Genomic DNA, 25,061 nt, shown 5'->3' with positions numbered 1-25,061 from the left:
CTACTCTCTCTTCTCGTTCAACTCCTACCTCAGAACAGCTGACTGACTCCCTGGGTGTTTTAGTTTACCATTGAATTCAGAAAAATAGACTGATGTATAATTTAGAAGAAGCTGAGGAAGGCATTCATATGGGACTACTTCATCAACTAAACTATCTAAACTACCTCAATCCATTCCACTTAAGTGGCTGCTTCTTAACTGAAAGCCCCAAACCGAACAGGACCCCGCGCTGCAGTCTGCAGACAGGACTCACCTGCAGGCGACGGAGTATTAATACTGCTGGAGGGCTGTGCGGGGGGAGAACCCGACCGGTTAGCCAGCGGCAGAGCGCTGATGACTGAGGGGAACAGGAAGGGGTACACCCCAACCCCAGGCCTGTAGCGTCTCATCTGGACGAGCTGAGGGCCAGGGCTGGGGGAGCGTGGTGGTCGGGGCCGGGGGCTAGGGGAGCGGGGCCTGGCCCTACTGGCTGTCTTCATTCCAGAGATGGACAGGGCAGAGCGAGGGCTGGAGCTACGGCTGAAGCGAGGGGAGAGATGGGGGTGAAGAGCCTCGGCTGCTCCTCTGCTGGGCGGGGGCGAGCTGCCTCACAGGGGGGTTGGGAGGCCATCCGGGTGGGGTGGGACCCAGACGGAGGTTACTGTTCCTTGGCTGGGGTCTGTGGGGCAAGCCCCTTCAAGGTCCTCCTACGATGCATTCTGGATGATGAAGGAGACTAGAGGCACACGTCTGGTTCATTCACAGTCCGAGCCGTTTAACCATTAATCCACCAAGGATCTGGAATAGAGACACAAATGATGGAAAACTGTTAGAGGTAACAGGAAATGCAGTCAGCGTAGAAATACACAACACGTGTAGAAAATGACTATTCTTCTGCAAAATCTCTTATGGTATACATATGGCACTGATTGAATCCAACTCCTACTGAAACGTCTGTAAAGTAGGTGCATTCAATGTAAGCATTAAAACCTATTAAATGTACTTACTTGGACAAATTGCCTATGGGCCCTAGAAAAAACGATATAATACTGTACATCCAATATGCCATGATTGAATAGTTTGACTTGTGAATAGCGAGTTTATTTTTCTGTTCAATACCAACCAATGCAGCGGAATTAACACACAGCAACAACAACAACAACAACAAAAGCCTCTCCCCAAGGTTCTGTCCAACCAATATTAATGGACCCTCATACGCATATACTTCCGCTTTTCGGTTTCTCTAATTTTCATCCTCCCATTTCTCTCAAACATTTGTAGTTCTGCTTTCATTTGAAAGGATATAGTTGAGATTTTAGTGAAAGAAAATGAATGTTCTCTCAAACCAATGTTAATGGGTCAACCAACGCCTCTCATACGCATGTGCAGTTGAAGTGGGAAGTTAACATACACCTTAGCCAAATACATTTAAACTCAGTTTCACAATTCCTGACATTTAATCCTAGTAAAAATTCCCTGTCTTAGGTCAGTTAGGATCACCACTTTATTTTAAGAATGTGAAATGTCAGAATAATAGTAGAGAGAATGATTTATTTCAACTTTTATTTCTTTCATCATGTTCCCAGTGGGTCAGAAGTTTACATACACTCAATTAGTATTTGGTAGCATTGCCTTTAAATTGTTTAACTTGGGTCAAATGTTTTGGGTAGCCTTCCACAATCTTCCCACAATAAGTTGGGTGAATTTTGGCCCATTCTTCTTGACAGAGCTGGTGTAACTGAGTCAGGTTTGTAGGCCTCCTTGCTCGCACACGCTTTTTCAGTTCTGCCCACAAATATTCTATAGGATTGAGGTCAGGGCTTTGTGATGGCCACTCCAATACCTTGACTTTGTTGACCTTAAGCCATTTTGCCACAACTTTGGAAGTATGCTTGGGGTCATTGTCCATTTGGAAGACACATTTGCGACCAAGATTGAACTTCCTGAGTGATGTCTTGAGATGTTGCTTCAATATATCCACATAATTTTCCTCCTTCATGATGCCATCTATTTTGTGAAGTGCACCCGTCCCTCCTGCAGCAAAGCACCCCCACAACATGATGCTGCCACCCTCGTGCTTCACGGTTGGGATAGTGTTCTTCAGCTTGCAAGCCTCCCCCTTTTTCCTCCAAACATAACGATGGTCATTATGGCCAACAAGTTATGTTTTCGTTTCATCAGACCAGAGGACATTTCTCCAAAAAGTACGATCTTTGTCCCCATGTGCAGTTGCAAACCATAGTCTGGCTTTTTTATGGCGGTTTTGGAGCAGTGGCTTCTTCCTTGCTGAGCAGCCTTTCAGGTTATGTCGATATAGGACTCGTTTTACTGTGGATATAGATACTTTTGTACCTGTTTCCTCCAGCATCTTCGCCAGGTCCTTAGCTGTTCTTCTGGGATTGATTTGCACTTTCGCACCAAAGTACGTTCATCTCTAGGAGACAGAATGCGTCTCCTTCCTGAGCGGTGTGAATGCTGTGTGGTCCCATGGAGTTTATTATTGCGTACTATTGTTTGTACAGATGAACGTGGTACCTTCAGGCATTTGGAAATTGCTCCCAAGGATGAACCAGCCTTGTGGAGGTCTACCATTTTTTTCTGAGGTCTTGGCTGATTTCATTTGATTTTCCCATGATGTCAAGCAAAGAGGCACTGAGTTTGAAGGTAGGCCTTGAAATACATCCACAGCTACACCTCCAATTGACTCAAATGATGTCAATTAGCCTATCAGAAGCTTCTAAAGCCATGACATCATTTTCTAGAATTTTCCAAGCTGTTTAAAGGCACAGTCAACATAGTGTATGTAAACTTCTGACCCACTGGAATTGTGATACCGTTTCTCTCATCTTTTCATATCCTCCTAATTCATTTAGCATTGAGTACCGATCGTGTGAACCTTCGAGTACCTTTTCATTCAAACTAAATGTAAAAATATCAGACTATGTTTGTACAGAACTTTCAAGTGCACACATTCTATGAGTAGATGGTAAGATGAATAATAACTTTTTTTTTAAACAGGCAAGGGACAAGAAAAAACATCAAAAGAAGTTTGATATTTAGTCCATTAAAACCTCTGATTTCCAGCCCAAAGCCCTGGTCCTGAGGCTGCAGGCTGCCTTTCCCCTCCTCTCCCCTGCTCTCTCCTCCTCCCCTGCCCTCTCCTTCCTCCCCAGTCTGTCTCCCTCCTCCCCTGCCCTCTCCTTCCTCCCCAGTCAGTCCCCCTCCTCCCCAGTCTCTCTCCCTCTTCCCCAGTCTCTCTCCCTCTTCCCCAGTCTCTCTCCCTCCTCCCTAGTCTCTCTCCCTCCTCCCCAGTCTGTCTCCCTCCTCCCCAGTCTCTCTCCCTCCTCCCCAGTCTGTCTCCCTCCTCCCCAGTCTCTCTCTCTCCTCCCCAGTTTCTCTCCCTCCTCCCCAGTCAGTCTCCCTCCTCCCCAGTCTGTCTCCCTCCTCCCCAGTCTGTCTCCCTCCTCCCCAGTCTGTCTCCCTCCTCCCCAGTCTGTCTCCCTCCTCCCCAGTCTCTCTCTCTCCTCCCCAGTTTCTCTCCCTCCTCCCCAGTCAGTCTCCCTCCTCCCCAGTCTGTCTCCCTCCTCATGTTTGTCTCCCTCCTCCCCAGTCTGTCTCCCTCCTCTCCCTCCTCCCCAATCTGTCTCCCTCCTCCCCAATCTGTCTCCCTCCTCTCCAGTCTGTCTCCCTCCTCCCCAGTCTGTCTCCCTCCTCTCCCTCCTCCCCAATCTGTCTCCCTCCTCCCCAATCTGTCTCCCTCCTCTCCAGTTTGTCTCCCTCCTCCCCAGTCTGTCTCCCTCCTCTCCCTCCTCCCCAATCTGTCTCCCTCCTCCCCAATCTGTCTCCCTCCTCTCCAGTCTGTCTCCCTCCTCCCCAGTCTGTCTCCCTCTGGATGAGGAGTACTGTAAGAAACAAGTTGGGAGGAGCGGCGATGAGGTGGAGGCGCCATCAAGCCCTAGTGCTAAATCCTCTTTAACAGAGTTATAAACTGCTGCAGGATAATGGCGGTCATAAAACACTAATCTACAGTAAGGGTACTGTTAAAGTGATGTAGAACAACACTTCATAATGAACGACCTGGCGGACTGATAATGTCCCCTCGTAGTCTTACTGCCTGGTCTGCACTGTCGGAGAGAAGGAGAGAGGGAGAAAAGAGAGAGAGGGATGGAGGAAAGGGAGAGAGAGAGAGGGAGGAGGGGGGAAAGAGAGAGGGATGGAGGGATAGGAGAAAGAGAGAGAGAGAGAGAGAGAGAGAGAGAGAGGAGGGGGATGGACAGAGAGAGAGGGAGGGAGAGAGAGGGTTGGGAAAAGGAGAGAGAGAGAGAGAGAGAGAGAGAGAGAGAGAGAGAGAGAGAGAGAGAGAGAGAGAGAGAGAGAGAGAGAGAGAGAGAGAGAGAGAGAGTGATTCCAGCAGGTCCCTTGTGGCATTTTTCATGTTAGATTAATGTTACACACATACACACTCACACACAAACAAACACACAAACAGGTTAGCGGGTTAGGCCTGTAATGAAATAAACCTAGCGTGCTCCTTTCAGTTGAGGCAGTATATTTTACAGGCATAATCTGTTGTCAAATACACAGCGGCAGTACGTGGTTTGAGGAGAACACTTACATTTTCTCAAGGTCGGAGATGAGTGGCCTAGATGCTCGTGGACAAGGCGGAGATAAGACAGAGGCGCGTGTGGGCAACAGTGGATGCATCAACTCAGGCTACAAGTGCAGGCCTAACGACAATCACAGAATGTCATTACAGTACACATGGTGTTTTGTAACAGCTGTCTCTTTCCATTCATCACATTGCGGCTGTACAGCGCACTGTTGGGGTTTGGATACTGACATTATTTAGTGAGAGAACGAATGTGTACAAGTAGTCTACAGGAGCACCTTTGTGATTGTTTGACAATCAGATGAAAACATCATGCCTCTGTTGTGTTTATGCCACCTTAAAAGGCATAGGCGGTGTGTCCATAAGGCTAGAGCTTTCCCTAAAGTACATTTCATTAAATTGTCCAAATTATATAGCCTAATTAGCTTACTCCTCCTGTCTATACAGACATTTAAAAAATCATTCAAAATAGGCTACTTCAACAGAAAGTATGATTTGGCCACAGAGGATCATTAGCTTCTAGCTACAAATACCAATTAAATGATTGTTGAGTTGCGACCAATGTTCCTAAGTAATTCAAGAGCACTATAGGCCAACCGCTGGCCAATCAGATGGCTCAGATTTCTGTGTCTGCAGTAATGTAGCAGGCATAAAAGAAAGCTACAGCAAAGTTGATACTGTGAGATTTCAAAACATTTAAAACCATGACTAGAGAGAGACTGTCAACGAATACAGCACTGTCCCACACGTTGTATTCAATACTTTTATAACACATAAAATGCGTGTTCTTTCTATTTCCACTCAGCGCTACAACAAGCACTGCAGCAGTTATGAATGAATAGGAAAGTGTATCTATAGGCTTGTGTTGTTGTTATTATTAGCGGCTTGGGTCTTTTTTATATGAAGAAATATTTCACTTTTTCTGTTCATAGGAGTAACAACATGAATTTGTGCATGAGGCAGAAATATTGCGATGCGACTCGACTTTTGCCAACAGCTGGAGGACGGTGTCACTTTTTGGTCAGTGTCAGTGGAGGAAAGGGACAGCGGAGGGATGTTGAGAGGCGGATCCTCAGTCTGCTGCTCTCTCCCTCCGCCGAGACTGACCATCAGATGCAGGCACAATCTGTAGTGAATACTCAGGGAGAAAAAGGTGTAGATTCACACACAGAGTGCAGCAGATGTTTATTAAGCCTTCGCAGAAGGCAGTAATCATAGTCGCAGGCAGCCAATGGTCAAACACAGGTAGGCAGTCAAAAACAAACAATACCTCACAACCATACAAACAGAAAGAACTGAACTAAATAGGGAGCTGATGAGACAAGGTGAGAAACGAACACAGGTGAAATCAATTAACAAAAATGAAAGACAGGGCTACGTTCCAGAACACAAAGAAACAGGGCTACGTTCAAGAACACAAAGAAAAAGAACAAGGTTGACTAAGAAAAGAAAAACATACCAAAACAAAATTAAGTATGCAATGACATGCACTACTCTGCCCGTACTCTACATAGACCGGTGCGGCACAAACAATCAGAGCTGCAGTAGGCCTATTTGCAAATAGACTATTGCCATATATGGATCTGTGCCATTTACTTTGAACTGGACAGTGTTTACAGCATGAGCGGGCATGAGTAGATGCACTTGTTTTCAGAACAAACCGAAAGCTGCATGTAGCTATGTGTGCACATTTTGTTCATATCTGATAGTTTTAAGTTACTAGCCCAGTTATAGATAATTTGTAGTCAGCAAACGGGGAGTGATTGGTTACTACAAGAGCACAAAACATGTACATTTCTAGACATCTTTGAAAAGCAAGTCAAGTAAGGATCTTTTTTTGTCTTAAAAGGGGCAGTGTTGTATTTTGAGACAGGCTTGAATAAGCTAAGTTGCCAATAGGCAGAGGGTAGCATAATTTGTCTGATTCTCTGTAATAATGTATGGGAATAATAATGCATTTTATTTTGTAAAGTGGTTTCTTGCATCAAACAACACAACAACATTTTCAGTCACCTCATTGTCTGAAGGACAAGTGGATAAACAAGTTAATGTCAAGCCCTGTATTATGCCCTGTTTTTTATGGAATGTAGGCCTACATTGAACACCACACATTGGCTGATGCTGTAGGCTGAATAATAGAACAGCTATTTCCATGTTAAAATGTTATGGGATGCATTTTCTCCATTATTTTAGATGGTATGCCACTATGGTACGCCTACATTATGATCAAATAGCCACAGTAGCCTTCAAAAAGAAAGGAGGACCAAGGCACTCTTCATATAATGAATTAGAATGCCCTTATTTGTATAGCATGTTCAATGGAAACAAAGTTTAAAAACTCTAATGTGTTTCGGCTGTACGGCCTTTGTCATGGAGTACAAAGATATGATACTTGGCAACTGTTAAAACTTTTGAACAGAATTTTCTCAACATTCAAGTTTGCGCTCAGCAGACCTGAAATTTGCCTAGTGCCCAAAAAGAAAAGAGGGAACATTGGTTGAGACGATTTTTATGCCCTTCAGCACTCTGCAGTCCCGTTCTGTGAGCTTGTGTGGCCTACCACTTAGAGGCTGAGCCTTTGTTGATCCTTCACGTTTCCACTTCAAAATAACAGCACTTACAGTTGACCAGGGAAACTCTAGCAGGGTAGAAATTTGACAAACTGACTTGTTGGAAAGGTGTCATCCTATGACGGTGCCACGTTGAAAGTCACTGAGCTCTTCGGTAAGGCCATTCTACTGCCAATGTTTGTTTCTGGAGATTGCATGGCTGTGTGCTCGATTTAATACACCTGTCAGTGGCTGAAATAGCTGAATCCACTAATTTGAAGAGGTGTCCACATACTTTTGTATATATATAGAAAGAGAGAGAGAGAGAGAGAGAGAGAGAAAGAGAGAGAGAGCAAGCAGAGGCCTGTGAGGAGACCTGTCTGCTCCAATGAGCTTTGTTGAAATAACATCAATATTGTCACATTCGTTTTACTCCGTCGCCATTACATGTGAGAGAGCAGAGATATGAGGTTGGAGGGCTGGAGGGGAAAATGCAGAATATGTAGAAAATCCTAAGAGGTTTGATGCTGCAGCTGCCACTACTTCAAGGCCCCTGGCAATGGTAAGGAGGGGAATCATTGACACTCTCAATAACAGGTTGAAGAGAGCGAGGGAGAGAGAGAGAGAGAGAGACAGAGAGAGGGGGGATAAGATAAGAGACAGTTCCTAGTCATTGAGCTGCTGATCAGTCAGTCTGGTTCACGAAGCTGCTCTGTCCCCTGGGGGCCTCTCTGATACAGCTTCTAAAAAGGTTTCAAGGTTTTATTTCTCCATTTCAACATTCATAGACCTGAATGAGATGTTTTTTCTATCCTCAACAACTGTGTTTTTGTAGCAAATAAACAACATTGTCACATTGTCATGGTAATGTTCACTCAGACAACCTATTGTCTTAAATGGGTCGTCAACACAATATGAATACAACAGCAGATAACATTCTACAATGTTCTTTACAAGGTGAAAAATTAAAAACAATGTTATTCGTACTCAAGTCAAATTACAAAGAGCATTGTAGAACATTTACTGCTTTTGTATTCGTATACAATATAATGATCATAATTGAATATTGGTTTTACTGAAGGTCTTGTTTTTATTTATTTAACTAGGCAAGTTAGGTAAGAACAAATTCTTATTTACAATGACAGCCTAGGAACAGTGTGTTAACTGCCTTGTTTAGGGGCAGAACGACAGATTTTTACCTTGTCAGCTCAGGGATTCGATCTAGCAACCTTCCGGTTTCTGGCCCAACCCTCTAACCACTAGGGTACCTGCCGCCCCAGGTTGACTAATGTTCTCTGTTGTTCTCTGTTGGTTACTGCTGACTCTGTTCATTAATTACTCTCTAACGAACTTTGAATGTCCATATAGCTGGATACTTAATTGCCATTACATTTCAGTCCTTTATAGGGTTGCACATTTTGGGGAATATTCAGAGGTGGAAACTTTCCGTGGGAATTAACGGGAATATATGGGAATTAATGGAAATATATGCAAATTAATATTAATACTGTCACGTTCCTGACCTGTTGTCTGTTATTTTTGTATGTGTTTAGTTGGTCAGGGCGTGAGTTGGGGTGGGCATTCTATGTTTTGTGTTTCTATGTTTAGGTCAATGGGTAATTAGCCTTATATGGTTCTCAATAAGGGACAGGTGTTTGACGTTTCCTCTGATTGAGAACCATATAAAAGTAGACTGTTCACACTGTTTGTTTGTGGGTGGTTGTCTTCCGTGTCTGTATGTATGTTCGTACCACACGGGACTGTAGCGTTTTGTTTGTAGTCTGTACCTGTTTGTGCGTTCTTCGTGTTATATGTAAGTTCTCTAGTTCAGGTCTGTCTTCGTTCGTTTTGTTATTTTGTAATCATTCCAAGTGTTGTTTCGTGTTCGTCTTCGTCGTTTAATAAATTCATTATGTTTTCAAAACCCGCTGCATTTTGGTCTGATCCCTACTCCTCCTCTTCGGACGAAGAGGAGGAAAACAACCGTTACAGAATCACCCACCAACGAAGGATCAAGCAGCGGGTTAACGGGCAGCAGCAACAGCAGCAGGTGTACAAGGAGGAATGGACATGGGAGGAAATCCTAGACGAAGAAGGACCCTGGGCAGAACCAGAGGAGTGTCGCCGCCCCAAAGCGGAGCTGGAGGCAGCGAAAGCGGAGAGGCGGGCAATATGAGGAGGCAGCACGGAAACAAGGCTGGAAGCCCGTAAGTCAAACCCAAAAATTTCTTGGGAGGGGGCTTTCGGGGAATGTAGTTGGGTCAGTCAGGAGACTTGAGCCAACTCCTCCTGCTTTACATAAGGAGCCGGTGAGGGCGGATTTGGAGGTGAGTAACACAGAGACAGTAAAGGAGCTAATGGAGAAATTGAAGGAGAAAGATATGAGGGATGTACTGGTTTGGTGCATGAGGCACGGCATCCGTCCGAAGGAACGTGTTGTTGAGTTAATGTCACTGGGAACAGCTCTCCATACTCGTCCTGAGGTGCGTGCTAGCCGTCTGGTTAAGACAGTTCCTACACCACGCACCAAGCCTCCTGTGCTTCTCCAGAGTCCTGTGCGTCCTGTTACTGCCCCACGCACTAGCCCTGAGATACGTGTTCTCAGCCCAATACCACCAGTGCTGGCACCACGCACCAAGCCTCCTGTGCGTCTTCAGAGCCCTGTTTCTCCTCCATGCATTCTCCCTGTGGTGCGTGTCTCCAGCCCAGTACCACCAGTGCTGGCACCCCGCATCAAGCCTCCTGTGCGTCTACAGAGCCCTGTACGCACTGATCATTCTCCCCGCACTCGCCCTGAGGTGCGTGACCTCAGCCCGGTACCACCAGTCCCGGTACCACGCACCAGTTCTATAGTGCGCCTCGAGAACTCAGTGTGCCCTGTTCCTGCTCCCCGCACTAGCATTGAGGTGCGTGTCTCCAGTCCGGTACCACCAGTTCCGGCACCACGCACCAAGCCTCATGTGCGTCTCCAGAGCCCTGTACGCACTGTTCCTTCTCCCCGTACTCGCCATGATTTGCGTGCCCTCAGCCCGGTACCACCAGTGCCGGTACCACGCACCAGGCCTATAGTACGCCTTGAGAGTCCAGTGTGCCCTGTTGTTGTTCCCCGCACTAGCCAGAAGGTGCGTGTCCTTAGCCCGGTGCCTCCAGTTCCGGCACCACGCACCAGGCCTACAGTGCGTCTCAGCCGGCCAGAGTCTGCCGTCTGCCCAGCGGCGCCTGAACTGCCCGTCTGCCCAGCGGCGCCTGAACTGCCCGTCTGCCCAGCGGCGCCTGAACTGCCCGTCTGCCCAACGGCGCCAGAACTGCCCGTCTGCCCAACGCCGTCTGACCTGTCCGTCTGCAAAGCGCCGCATGAACTGCCCGTCTGTACTGAGCCTTCAAAGCCGCCCGTCTGTACTGAGCCTGCTAAGCCGCCCGTCTGCCATGAGCCTTCAGATCCGTCCGCCAGACAGGAGCCGCTAGAGCCTTCCGCCAGACAGGAGCCGCTAGAGCCTTCCGCCAGACAGGATCAGCCAGAGCCTTCCGCCAGACAGGATCAGCCAGAGCTTTCCGCCAGACAGGATCAGCCAGAGCCTTCCGCCAGACAGGAACAGCCAGAGCCTTCCGCCAGACAGGATCAGCCAGAGCCTTCCGCCAGACAGGATCAGCCAGAGCCGTCAGCCAGCCATGAGCAGCCAGATCCGTCAGCCAGCCATGAGCAGCCAGATCCGTCAGCCAGCCATGAGCAGCCAGATCCGTCAGCCAGCCATGAGCAGCCATATCCGTCAGCCAGCCATGAGCAGCCATATCCGTCAGCCAGCCATGAGCAGCCAGATCCGTCAGCCAGCCATGAGCAGCCAGATCCGTCAGCCAGCCATGAGCAGCCAGATCCGTCAGCCAGCCATGAGCAGCCAGATCCGTCAGCCAGCCATGAGCAGCCAGATCCGTCAGCCAGCCATGAGCAGCCAGATCCGTCCGCCAGCCAGGATCCGCCAGAGCCCGCCAGCCAGGATCCGCCAGAGCCGCCAGCCAGTCAGGATCCGCCAGAGCCGCCAGCCAGTCAGGAGCTGCCAGAGCCGCCAGCCTGTCAGGAGCTGCCAGAGCCGCCTTGCAGTCATGAGCTGCCCTACAGTCATGAGCTGCCCTCCAGTCAAGAGCTGCCCTCCAGTCATGAGCTGCCCTCCAGTCATGAGCTGCCCTCCAGTCATGAGCTGCCCTCCAATCATGAGCTGCCCTCCAGTCATGAGCTGCCCTACAGTCCGGAGCTGCCACTCAGTCCGGAGCTGCCACTCAGTCCGGAGCTGCCACTCAGTCCGGAGCTGCCACTCAGTCCGGAGCTGCCACTCAGTCCGGAGTTGCCTCTCTGTCCGGAGTTGCCTCTTTGTCATGAGCTACCTCTCTGTCCTGAGCTACCTCTTTGTCCTGAGCTACCTCTCTGTCCTGAGCTACCTCTCTGCCCTGAGCTACCTCTCTGTCCTGAGCTACCTCTATGTCCTGAGTTATCTAGGGGGGACCGGTGTGAAGGTTCCTAGACGAGGGTTGGGGGCGAGGATCGCCACTCGGAGGACGCTAAGGAGGGGGACAAAGACAATGGTGGAGTGGTGTCCTCGTCCTGCGCCGGAGCCGCCACCGCGGACAGATGCCCACCCAGACCCTCCCCTTGAGTTTTAGGGGTGCGCCCGGAGTTCGCACCTTGAGGGGGGGGCTCTGTCACGTTCCTGACCTGTTGTCTGTTATTTTTGTATGTGTTTAGTTGGTCAGGGCGTGAGTTGGGGTGGGCATTCTATGTTTTGTGTTTCTATGTTTAGGTCAATGGGTAATTAGCCTTATATGGTTCTCAATCAGGGACAGGTGTTTGACGTGTCCTCTGATTGAGAACCATATAAAGGTAGGCTGTTCACACTGTTTGTTTGTGGGTGGTTGTCTTCCGTGTCTGTATGTATGTTCGTACCACACGGGACTGTAGCGTTTTGTTTGTAGTCTGTACCTGTTTGTGCGTTCTTCGTGTTATATGTAAGTTCTCTAGTTCAGGTCTGTCTTCGTTCGTTTTGTTATTTTGTAATCATTCCAAGTGTTGTTTCGTGTTCGTCTTCGTCGTTTAATAATTTCATTCTGTTTTCAAAACCCGCTGCCTTTTGGTCTGATCCCTACTCCTCCTCTTCGGACGAAGAGGAGGAAAACAACCGTTACAGATACCATTTAAATGTAGATGTTTTTTGCATTGGATATATTTACCATATCATATGGAGACAGAAACATAAACCTTTTACCTTAAGGTAAAACCTTTCATCATAAGTAGACATAATTGCAAATGATTAAATCCTTCCAATAGAAATAAAAAAAACATTTTAGTTACGAATTGAACATTAATTAAATTAGTTGACTTTTCACATGGGAGGATTTTACTGAACAACAAAAGAAAGTGAATATTGAATGATCCCCAATGATCCATCGCATCTCCCAAAAACGTTTTCAACATACATCTGTAATATGACAGTCTAAAGCTTTGGTTGTCTTCCTCTCAGGCCCCAGTCTTCTCCCAAGACCTCAATGTCCACCTCTTGAACATCAGACTCTGAGGCCTCATCTTCACTGTCACTTTCCAACCTTGTTGAGGATGGCTCGTTATCAGGCTCAAAAAGCTTCACATTTGCCCGGATGGCCACCAATTTGTCAACCCTTGTATTGGTCAGCCTGTTGCGTGCTTTGGTGTGTGTGTTCCCAAACAAGGACCTGTTGCTCTCTGAGGCGGCTGATGTTGGTGGGATTTGGAGGATGATGGAGGCAACAGGGGAAAGAGCCTCAGATCCACAAAGTCCCTTTCACCAGGTGGCTGATGAGATATGTTGGCACGACTGCCATATTGCATCTCCATCCCAAAGCCCTTGCTTGGAAGTGTACTTCGCCAGACTGCCAAGAACCTTTCCCTCATCCAGGCCAAGGTGGCGAGACGCGGTAGTGATGACACCATAGGCCTTGTTGATCTCTGCACCAGACAGGATGCTCTTGCCAGCATACTTGGGGTCCAACATGTACACTGTGGTGTGTATGGGCTTTAGGCAGAAGTCTTCACACCTTTTGATGTATTTCAGAAGTGCAGTTTCCTCTGCTTGGAGCAACAGTCAAGTAGGCAGGGCAGTACAGATTTCTTCTCTGACATCTGCAAGCAGAGTCTGAAGATCAGACAGGATGGCATTGTCTCCTTCAATCCGTGCAATGGCTACTGCTATAGGTTTCAGGAGTTTCAGGCTGCTTACCACTCTCTCCCAAAATAAATAATCCCGGAGGATCATCTTGATGGGGCTGTACATATCTGCAGACTGTGATATGGCCATTTCTTTGAGAGACTCCTTCCCCTCCAGGAGACTGTCAAACATGATGACAACACCACCCCAATGGGTGTTGCTGGGCAGCTTCAATGTGGTGCTCTTATTCTTCTCACTTTGCTTGGTGAGATAGATTGCTGCTACAACTTGATGACCCTTCACATACCTAACCATTTCCTTGGCTCTCTTGTAGAGTGTATCCCTTGTTTTCAGTGTCATGATGTCCTTGAGGAGCAGATTCAATGCATGAGCAGCACAGCCAATGGGTGTGATGTGAGGGTAGGACTCCTCCACTTTAAACCAAGCAGCCTTCGTGTTTTCAGCATTGTCTGTCACCAGTGCAAATACCTTCTGTGGTCCAAGGTCATTGATGACTGCCTTCAGCTCATCTGCAATATAGAGACCGGTGTGTCTGTTGTCCCTTGTGTCTGTGCTCTTGTAGAATACTGGTTGAGGGGTGGAAATGATGTAGACAACTATTCCTTGCCCACGAACATTCGACCACCCATCAGAGATGATTGCAATGCAGTCTGCTTTCTCTATGATTTGCTTGATCTTCACTTGAACTCTGTTGAACTCTGCATCCAGAAAATGAGTAGGTAAAGCCTGTCGGGGTGTATGCTGGGTGAAGAACATTCAGAAATCTCTTCCAATACACATTACCTGTGAGCATCAGAGGTGAACCAGTTGCATACACAGCTTGAGCAAGACATTCATCAGCATTTCTCTGACTACGTTCCTCCATTGAGTCAAAACAACTTCTGATTCCAGGAGGACCATGAGCTGTTGCTATCGATAAGGTGTCTGATTCATCATTTTCACCTTGAATAGAAGTATAGGGACTTTTGTCAGAGGTTGCTTGTTGTGAGCGCTGAGGGAACTTTATGCACTTGGACAGATGATTTTGCATCTTTGTTGCATTCTTCACATATGATTTGGCACAGTATTTGTAAATGTACACAGCTTTTCCCTCTACATTAGATGCAGCGAAATGTCTCCACACGTCAGATAGTGCCGTGGCATTTTCCTGTAAAGATTTGAAAAAAAGTGTAAAAAAAACAACAAATACAATTCCATGTACAGATAAATATTTAAACAGTTAGATTAAACAACTCCTTTGTAAGATACATGTTTTAAAATGAAACATGTTTTGTTTTAAAATGAAACATGTTTTATTTAACCTTTATTTAACTAGGCAAGTCAGTTAAGAACAAATTCTTATTTCAATGACAGCCTAGGAACAGTGGGTTAACTGCCTTGTTCAGGGGCAGAACAACAGATATTTACCTTGTCAGTTCGGGGATTAGATCTTGAAACCTTTCAGTTACTGTTCCAACGCTCTAACCACAAGGCTACTTGCCGCCCCATGTATGGAAACAGGTGAATTAACACTCCTCAGCTAAACCCACATGGTAGCAAAAACTAACTAGCAGAAATTGTTAACTTAGAAATGATTTAAACACACATTTCTGTAGGCTACTATTTCCTAGTTAACAAAAAATCATGTATGTCATATAAAATATATTCACCCCAACCAGTATTGTAAACAAAACCAACCAGAAAGTATGTAGTCCTTGGCTCAGACAGTGTAGTAGTGTGGGCTCAATAGCATCTCATTAGTGTACAAGATCTTGAGAATCAGCTGCACATGTGATAGAAGAGTGCACTGCACATGTGATGGAAGAATGCACTGTGCATGCAGAGTGTTGAATAGTTTAACCAAAATATACCACAAGACCTAGAATTGCGGAAATATTCCGGAAATTTACTGGAAAGTTTCCGACCCTTTGCAACCCTAGTTCTTTAGCAGATTTTCTTCTCCAGAGCAACATACAGTACGGTAAATTGATACTGTCACATGTTTGTACACAGCAGTAAAGACGTCAATGGGGGCCAGAGAGACAATGACTTAGTGATATGCTTTTAGCGTACCTGAGATTTAGAAGTAATTGCATTTCATGTTACTGTAGTAGTTACACACACACAGTACCAGTCAAATTGACCACTCATGATGACAGAAATAGTCCTAAAAAGCCTGTGCTAATGCATCTAGCCTATCTCTGCTTGGTTACTTCACTTTGGTAAAGCACCCGCAATTACTGAGGAGAAACATACTGGTTAAAATGTTTTCAGAGAAAACATACAATCTGGACTGGAAATTGAAAACTGAATGGTGGGGGAAATAGAGAGCTACTTGGAATGAAAAAAAGCTTTTAACTCCTATCTGACAAGATGACTCCTAGGGGATAGAAGTGGAACCCATGGTAACTGCAAAACAACTCCACTGAGTAGATTTTACCATGTAGCAGAGGAGACCCAAAACTTATCATTCTTTCCCTTTCCATTGTACTATTCTATCTCTGTTCTTTTAGACTCTCAGAACTACACTTAGAATCTCAGAACCGTCCAAAAAGTTCTGCAACATAGACAGAAAGAGCGAGAGAGGGAGAGAGGGAGAGAGAAAGAAAGATGTAGGCATCCATAAAGAGAGAGAGAACGAAAGAGATGGAGAGTGAGATAGTGGCAGGGAGAGAAAGGCACAATGGGAAGTTTAGTGGAGGAATAATTTATGAGGTTTCATTTAGATATGTAGTTTCTGCCTCCATTTACCCTCATAGCAACCCAATAACAATGAGAGAGTAAGAAGTATAAATAGAATGGAATATATAACAAACATAATAAACAAAGCATTGTGGGGAAAACAGCAGTTTGAGGTAGCACTCACATGCAGAGTGTGATGCTCTCAACGTCCCCTGTTGGCGAGCTCAAACACACACAAAAAAACACACACACACACACACAACCACACACACACACTCGCACAGACACATACCCACACACACACACACACACACCCTAGCCTCTGGACCCCAGCCATAACGACCAGAGCTCTAAACTACTCTCTACCTCTAACAAGCCTGGGAGAGAAAGGTCAATAGAAGTGAATGGCATTACAGGTATCGACAGCATCATCAATCAAATAGCCTCTGGCCCCGACAGCAGAACGACAATGATGGATCCTAGATTCATCATCTAGGGATCAATTACCAATTCATTTACGCATCATTTCAGAGGCCCGCCGGCAAATCAAAGGGCCCTGGGTCACACCCTTAATGACTAATATATGGTAGACGCACACACTCTACACGCATTCCGCACGCACACACACTACACGGAGCCCTCCCGCACAAACACCAAATCAAACAAATTGTGCTGCAAACACGTTGGGTTCATTATCCATCTAGTGACCAATGACTCTATTCCCTCCAGCCAGCTGTCCATTATAGTATGTGAATGAATAAGGTCACTTTTTCAACTTGCTAGACATGACTGGTGTGATTGTGTTTCATGTCATGCATGGAGGATTAATGGACTGGGGGAGCAACAGGATCTCATAGCACAATGCATAACCCTATCCAGAAACCTGCGCTTCAGGGGATGTGTGTCAGTTGTTAAAGATATACTACAGCACTATTTAAATACAGACAGATACACAAACACACTGTCCTTGACATGTGCACTGCATATTTACACTTTACACACATCTGTCACACCCTCTCTCTCTCTCTCTCGCAGTGCATGCTGGGTGTTTTTGGAGTTTGAGTGTTTGGTGTGGAGGGCTCTATCCTAACTAACTTTCTTGATTATTTTCTTAAATGTTATTTTCTATGGTGGAGGGTTAATGCAAGTTTTGTTTTAGCGGTCTCCAAAGTTTTTTTTCAAAGTTAGGGTGGAAGAGGACAGAGTAACTTTCCTGGGGTTTGGAAGGTGTGGTGTGCGCGATGGCTTCTCAGCCTAGCGCGGAGGAGACGCTGTCTATACAGCATGGATTCAGGTGTGTTCCTAAGAACGGAGTTAAGGTGGAGGAGGTTCTGCTCGCGGTCGGTGAACAGGTAGGAGCTGAGTTTATACATTCTGCTTCTAGAATGAACAAAGCTGTGGTTGTGTTCATGAAAAGGGCTAATTTGGTTGGTAGGCTAATTGCTAGCGGAATATTTGTAAGGGATGTGTTGGTGTCAATTTCACCTCTTTCTACCCCTTCAACAAGAGTTGTAGTGGCAAATTTGCCTCCGTTTATTACGGATGATCAAATTAGGAAAGAGCTGAGTCGTTTTGGTAAGTTTGCTAGCGGTTTCCGTGTACTGTCAGCAGGATTTCAGGCAGATGCCGTTAAACACGTTGTTTCGTTCCGGAGGCAAGTGTTTATGTTTCTGAACAACAACGAGCAACAGCTAAATGTGCATTTTAAAGTGAGACATGGGGAGGGGCTCTATGCAGGTTTTGCCAGCACAGATAGTTTACGGTGTTTTGAATGTGGGGATTTGGGGCACAAGAGTTTTGCGTGCCCACACAAAGGCCATAGACAAGGTGAGGGTACAAGCGCCAGTGGGGGAAATCGAGGTCAAAGTGCAGGGGGTAAGGAGATGCAGACAGCAGAGGCTGGGCCTAGTCAGGCTAGAGATGGTGGGATAGTGGAGGCTGGGTCTAGTCAGGCTAGAGATGGTGGGGAAGCAGAGGCAGGGTCTAGTCAGGCTAGAGATGGTGGGGTAGCTGAGGCTGGGCCTAGTTATGCTATGGAGGGTGGTGTAAAGGGTGCTGGGTCTAGGCAGGATATGGATGGTGGTATAGCAGAGGCTGAGTCTAGTCAGGCTATGGATGGTAGGGTAGCTGAGGCTGGCCCTAGTTATGCTATGGAGGGTGGTGTAGATGATGCTGGGCCTAGTCATGCTATGGAGGGTGGTGTAGATGATACTGGGTCTAGGCAGGTTATTCTCGTGGATGAGGAGAGTATAGTGGGGAAGTGTAAGAGATTAGGGGGGAGGAGGAGGGTGTCAAGCGGAAAAGGAAAAAGGGTGTGGACAAAGGCACCATGGAAATGTTGCCTGTTTCTGTGGGTGAGGCCCTAACCAGAGAGAAAGAGCAGGTGGTCAGGGTGGGAGATAGAGAAGAGGAGGAAAGTGAGTCTGAGGAAGAGGATGAGGAGTTATTTTTTTCAGACTCCTCTTCAATTGGCCCAGAGCTGACAGCCAGTCAACCAGAGGGGTCTAAGTACACGTTGATTGAACTGACAAGATTCCTGAATGAGACTAAGGGGAAAAAAGTTAATCTTGATCTTTTTTTCCTGATCCTAAAAAGTTTGTAAGATCAGTACAACATGCTATGAGAAATGAGGGGCATGGTGTCCTCTCACCCAGGAAACGGTTTAGGTTGAGGAAGTGGGTCACAACAGTGCGTAAAGGGTTACCTTCAGACACTGTTTAAATGGTTCATTTCTTTCTGACACTGGGGCTTTTTGAGCTTTGCTATTGGTCTATTTCTCTGCTGGCTTTTCTCCCACTTCTTATGGAGACTCTTCGGGTAGGCTCGCTCAATATAAATGGCGCCAGAGATGCGGGAAAGAGGAGTGTGTTGGGTGAATATGTAAAACAAAAAAAAGTACATGTGTTGTTTCTGCAGGAGACGCATAGTGATGTGGTGAATGAAGTTGATTGGGGGCTCTGGTGGAAAGGGGCAAGTGTGTTGAGCCATGGGACAAATCTTAGTGCAGGGGTGGCAGTCCTTTTTGCACCGGGTCTGTCTGTAAAAATTTGCTCCTCAAAGGAGGTGTGTAAGGGCAGGTTGCTTGTTGTTAAAGCAGAAATTAACAGCATGGGTTTTGTTTTTATAAATGTGTATGCGCCTAACACAGGGAGAGAAAGAGGGGTTCTATTTGGGAGTCTTAGACAGGAACTCTCACAAGTAGCGCCTGAGGAGATGCTGGTGATCGGAGGTGACTGGAACTGTACAATGGATTTTACAACAGATAGAAATGGGGAAGAGCCTCATTCAGTGTCAGTGGGGGTGTTAAGGGACATCATTAATCAGTTTGACCTAGTGGATGTTTGGAGAACTAAACATCCAAACACAAGACAGTATACATGGGTGAAGGTTTTTGGGGCTAGGGTGAGTGCAGCCCGACTTGATAGGTTTTACATGTCCAGGAATCAGAGCAATAGGCTGCTGGGCGCTACCATTCTCCCGGTGGGGTTTTCGGATCATCACATAACCATGGCTCGGCTGTCTATTTCACCAGGGCCCCGGCAGGCATCTTACTGGAAGTTCAATGTAAAGCTCTTACAAGATGCCACTTTTTGCTCAGGTTTCCAGACTTTTTGGGAAAGGTGGGGGCAGCGAAGAGAGGAGTATGAGTCTCTGGGTCAATGGTGGGATGTGGGGAAAGTGCAAATTCGGCTTTTCTGTCAACAGTACACAGCTCTCTCATCCTCAGAGGCTAGGAGAGTATTGGGGGAACTAGAGCGGTGTATTAGTGAGATGGAGGTAGAGATGGTGGGGCAAGGCAATGTAGGCCTCCAGGCTAATTTAGCCGAATTACGTAGGGACCTGGGCAGTTTTTTCCAGGTTAAAGCAAAGGGAGCACTTGTAAGAGCTAGGTTCTCCATGCTCAAGGAGATGGATGCTCCCAGCTCCTTCTTCTTTGGTTTGGAAAGACAGAGCAGTGAAGCCAAGGGTATGCATTGTTTACGGCTCTCTGATGGGCGGGTGACCTCTGTGGTGGGGGAGATGCGGGAGCGGACTGTGGAGTTTTATACTGAATTGTATAGGGCAGAAATGTGTGATCCTATGTGTGCTCAGGTCTTGTTCGCAGGACTCCCTAAGCTCTCTCGGGCACAGAGGGATGAAATGGACATTCCTCTGTTGTCACATGAACTGGCAGAGGCCGTAACCCAGATGTCCCCCGGTCGTGCACCGGGGGTCGATGGACTTCCAGTGGAGTTTTACAAAAAATTCTGGGGAATAATTGGACAGGACTTCTTTTGCGTCTTGCGTGAGTGCATCGGGGTAGGAGAGTTGCCGATGAGCTGCCGTCGGGCGGCTCTGACTCTCCTGCCCAAAAAAGGGGACTTGTGTGAACTTAAGAACTGGAGGCCTGTGGCATTACTCTGTGCGGACTACAAGATTTTTGCCAAGGTCCTCTCTAACAGACTGAAGTCCCATCTGGACTCTATAATACACAAGGACCAGACATATTGTGTACCGGGACGCTCAATCACGGACAACTTGTTCTTGATTAGGGACATGTTGGACTTGTCGAGAGGTTCTAATGTGAATTTTGGACTGGTCTCTTTAGATCAAGAGAAGGCCTTTGATAGAGTGGATCATGAGTATCTGTTTAATGTGATGTCTGTGTTTGGTTTTGGGAAGAGTTTTGTGACCTGTGTGAAGCTGTTGTATGCTGGGGCGTCATGTATGGTTAAGGTGGGAGGGGGGCTCAGTAGGCCAGTCTGGGTGAGACGGGGCATTAGACAAGGATGCCCTCTATCTGGGCAGCTATACACACTAGCCATTGAGCCTTTTTTAGGACTGCTACGCAGGAGATTGCAGGGAGTGTGCTGGACAGGCATGGGTGTGGTGACAGGAATAGCAGTCTCAGCATATGCAGACGATGTTTCTGTGATGGTCAGGGATGGGCAAGATATGCAGGAACTAGAGACCAGTCTGAAGGTGTACGAGGGAGCTTCATCAGCTAAGGTAAACTGGGGAAAGAGCAAAGCTCTGTTATGTGGGGAATGGGGGGATAGGGCTCCTCCTCTGCTTCCAGGGGGTTTGCAGTGGGGTTGTGAAGGGCTTAAAGTGTTGGGGGTGTACCTGGGCTCGGAGAGGTGGGTCAGGAAGAACTGGGAGGGGCTGTCACAGGCAGTGGTGTCAAGACTGGCCAGGTGGAGGTGGCTCCTATCCCAAGTGTCATATAGAGGGAGGGTGCTGATAATTAACAACCTGGTGGCATCTTCCTTGTGGCATAAACTGGCTGTCCTCAACCCCCCCGCCGGTCTGCTTGCAGACCTGCAACGCAAGCTGGTGGACTTCTTTTGGTCGGGCCATCACTGGCTGAAGGCAGCAGTGTTGTACATGACCGTCCACGAAGGAGGACAGGGCCTGGTGGAACTGGAGAGCAGGATGGCTGCTTTCCGGCTAAAGGCGGCGCAGAGACTGCTGTACCATACTGATGTTGGCTGGAGGGAACCAGCATGCGCACTGCTGAGGAGAGCTGGCGGATTAGGGTTGGACCGGCAGCTGTTCCTCATGAAGCTGGAGAGGCTGAGTACAGCAGGTCTCTCAGAGTTTTACTCTGCGGTGCTGAGGACCTGGCAGCTATTAAGGCCCACACGAGAAGGGGGTGTGGAGCCTGGGCAGTGGGTGTGGGAGGAGCCTATTTTCCACAACCCAGCCATCCCTTTGAGATCGGTTCAGTCTGCCACCCTGCAGAGGCAACTGATGGCAGGGGGTGTACAAAGGCTAGGTGACCTGAGAATGCTGGGAGAGGAGGGGTGGAAAACGCCGGAGGTCTTGGCTCAACAAACAGGAATAACGTCTCTTAGGCTGCTGGAGAGATTCCTGGAGGAGGTCCAGGAGGCACTGTCTGAGCAGGTAAGGGGGGTGTTTGAGAGGCCAAAGGGAGAGGGGCCACCAACGTTTCCGCCACTGCAGGTGACGGCAGAGACTGGGGACTGGCAAGGGGGTCTGGAGGACTTGTTAGATTTTAACACTCCGAGCCTGGGGGAGTTTGAGGGGGTGGGAGGTAAAGCCCTCTACAACCTCTGCGTTAAGGTTAGGAACATTAGAAGCCTAACAGGAGTGAAGGCACATCAGTGGCAGGGGGTATGTGGGGTGGAGAGTATGGTGGGTTTTAGATGGAGGGCGCTCTACAAACCCCCAGTACCAAAGAGGTCAGGGGACCTACAGTGGAGGGTTCTTCATGGAGCCCTGGCCACTAACAGCTGGTTGGCACGGGTTGATCCGGGAATTGGGCAGGGGTGTCCTTTCTGTCAAATGAAAGAAACTGTGATTCATGTGTTTTCTGTGTGCACCAGGTTAATGCCATTAATGTCTCAGTTGGAATGTCTGTGTGAGAGATTGGGGGTGGTTTTTGCTGTTGGGATGTTTATAATGGGATACAGGTATTCGAGTAAGGAGAAAGCGAAATGTGTGTTGTTGAATTTTCTGTTTGCTCAGGCAAAGTTAGCTATTTGGCTAACAAGGAGAAACAGGGTCAAAGGTGGGGGGATAACAGACTCTTTACTACTGTTTAATGGGATGGTCTCTGCGCGCCTTAGGGTTGAGTTTGAGTTCTATAAAATGATAAAATGTGTGGAGATGTTTGAGGAGATATGGTGTGTTGGGGGGGCTGTCTGTACAGCTGGGGAAGATGTTCTGGATATACGGTTGTAGGAGAGGGTATTGTTTTTGTGTATGGTGATTTGTATCATGTGGTAGATAGAAAGGTGAGTATGGTACATGTATGCAGTACAGGCTATATTTAGTTTTTTTATTTTAGGGGGGGGGGGGGGGGGATTGGCGGTTTTGAAATGAAATGAAATGAGAATGTTTCAATAAAGAAAGACAAAAAGTCAAAAGTCTCTCTCTCTCTCTCTCGCTCTCTCTCCTCTCTCTCTCTCATCTCTCTCTCTCTCTCACTCTCTCTCTCTCTCTCTCTCTCTTCTCTCTCTCTCTCTCTCTCTCTCTCTCTCTCTCTCCTCCTCTCTCTCTCTCATCTCTCCCCTCTCTCTCTCTCTCTCTCTCTCTCTCTCTCTCTCTCTCTCTCTCTCTCTCTCTCTCTCTCTCTCCTCTCTCTCTCTCACTCTCTCTCTCTCTCTCTCTCTCTCTCTCTCTCTCTCTCTCTCTCTCTCTCCTCTCTCCCTCTCCTTTCTCACTCCTCTCTCCTCTCTCCCCCTCCTCTCCCTCTCTCTCTCCTCTCTCTCTCTCTCTCTCTCTCTCTCTCTCTCTTTGTGAGTGAGACTTAAATCTCCCCATAATCATACTAAGTGTGACCAACCAGCTGAGACAGATGGCTCCTAAGGACACACACACACACACACACACAATGCCTCGGGACACAATCACAGAGGTACGGCTGGCTGTGATAACTACTTCAGAGGAGTGTAGCGTTACAGACAGGGCTTTACCCTCTATTACCCAGGTCCATATTACTGTAAGCAGACACTCTCCAGTAACAGTGATGAGAGCATGTTCAGAACACAAGCACATGCACATAAGCAGCATGCACATTTGCACACCCACGCACACACATATTTTCTGAGGACAAAAAGCATTAAGTTTGTGCATGCTTGTGAGCGTACGATCACACATATGTATGTAGAGCTGGGGTAAAACTTTCAGATAAGCCCTCTTTCATCCGGAGCCTTGAAGAGAGAGAGAGAAATAAAACAATATTATGCCTATCACGGCTCCAAGCCCAGTGACAGAGGGGACAGGCACGCAGAACTCGGGTGGCAGGGAGTTTCTGAAAACACTGCCTGATGTTGTAACTGTAATAGCTTGTCTTTCCAGCGCTGCTTTTCCAGCCTAAAAGGGGCTTATTTCACATCAGGTATGAAGGTAAGATCCAGATGCAGACAACGTTGAATTAACAATGGTTTAATAATCCAGAGGTGGGGCAAAGGTACAGTCAGGGTCAGGGGCAGGCAGAGTGGTCAGGCAGGCGGGCTCAGAGTCAAAACCGGCAAGGGTCAAAACCAGGAGGGCGAGAAAAGAGAGACTGAGAAAAGCAGGAGCTGAGAACAAAAACGCTGGTTGACTTGAACAAACAAGACGAACTGGCAACAGACAGAGAACACAGGTATAAAAACACAGGGGATGATGGGGAAGATGGGCGACACCTGGAGGGGGGTGGAGACAATCATAAAGACAGGTGAAACAGATCAGGGTGTGACAATTTCCCTGCGTTGCCAGGCGTTTTACATTGTGCTTACATTCTCTTCTCTATTTATAGTGCACCATATCGGGAATTGTGTGCCATTTCGGACAAATTCAAAGACTGATTTTATTATAGCAGAAAAGTACTGGGCTTTTTCTGAGGGTTTTCTGTTGGGGATTTGTATTGAAAGATAAAGATCGCTGGTGCTCAAGCCTAATGTAATGCCATGCAAACAGCAGGTCACACGATGGTCACGAGCATGGGAGCACATTGAGGCCGACCGTTATCTCCCTCACACACACACACACACGCATATCCGCACACACACACAAACACAAATATATACACACACAAATATATACACACACATACTGTACATAGACAGCTCTCGAGAGTTTGTGTTTTGATTCAGCATGCTATGACATGATATGACTTGTGGTTCTTCTCATGAGAAAAACATACTAAGTCGAAGTCAAACCCCTGTGCAGAACAAAACAATCCTAATTTCTCCTTGTCCAAGGTGGATCCTCATCGGCAATGTCATCCTTCTCAAAAAGTCTACCGCAATTGTCTGTCCTCTAGCTCCCTGTCCAGAAAATATTCTCTCTTTTCACAACGAAATCAGTATTTTGTTCAATAAGATTGGTCGATTTGAGGACAGAGGAGGAATCCTTTTATCTTCTACACCCACAAAAGATGTTGTGGATACTGTTCTTCGTGGAGAAATAAGATCTGAAAACCTTCAGTCATAAGGTATTGTATGAACTGTGGGAAACTGGAGCTCTTACTCAATTCATCTTTGCTTGATTCCTCGTATGCTCTCTACTCATCTACTTCTCAAAATGCAATGGAGAAGAGCATCTGAGTGGAGGGATCTTGGACTTTGTCCTCCAATATGAGCA

At 47.0% G+C, this 25,061-nt stretch overlaps 1 protein-coding gene across 1 annotated transcript in view; it reads right to left on the bottom strand.

The window, feature by feature from the left end:
* LOC129820063 (retinoic acid receptor beta-like) overlaps positions 1 to 25,061 on the bottom strand; it is a 240,993-nt gene that overhangs the window by 145,538 nt on the left and 70,394 nt on the right. The window contains exon 2 of the mRNA XM_055876892.1: positions 254 to 777. Within this exon, the coding sequence (XP_055732867.1) occupies positions 254 to 479 (226 nt within the window). The 5' untranslated portion in view covers positions 480 to 777. The remainder of the gene's footprint in view (positions 1 to 253; positions 778 to 25,061) is intronic.

Source organism: Salvelinus fontinalis, chromosome 22, assembly GCF_029448725.1.
Source record: "Salvelinus fontinalis isolate EN_2023a chromosome 22, ASM2944872v1, whole genome shotgun sequence".
Lineage (NCBI taxonomy): Eukaryota > Metazoa > Chordata > Actinopteri > Salmoniformes > Salmonidae > Salvelinus > Salvelinus fontinalis.
The sequence above is the reverse complement of the archived record's forward strand: the minus strand, read 5'-3'. Positions and strand labels throughout refer to the sequence as shown.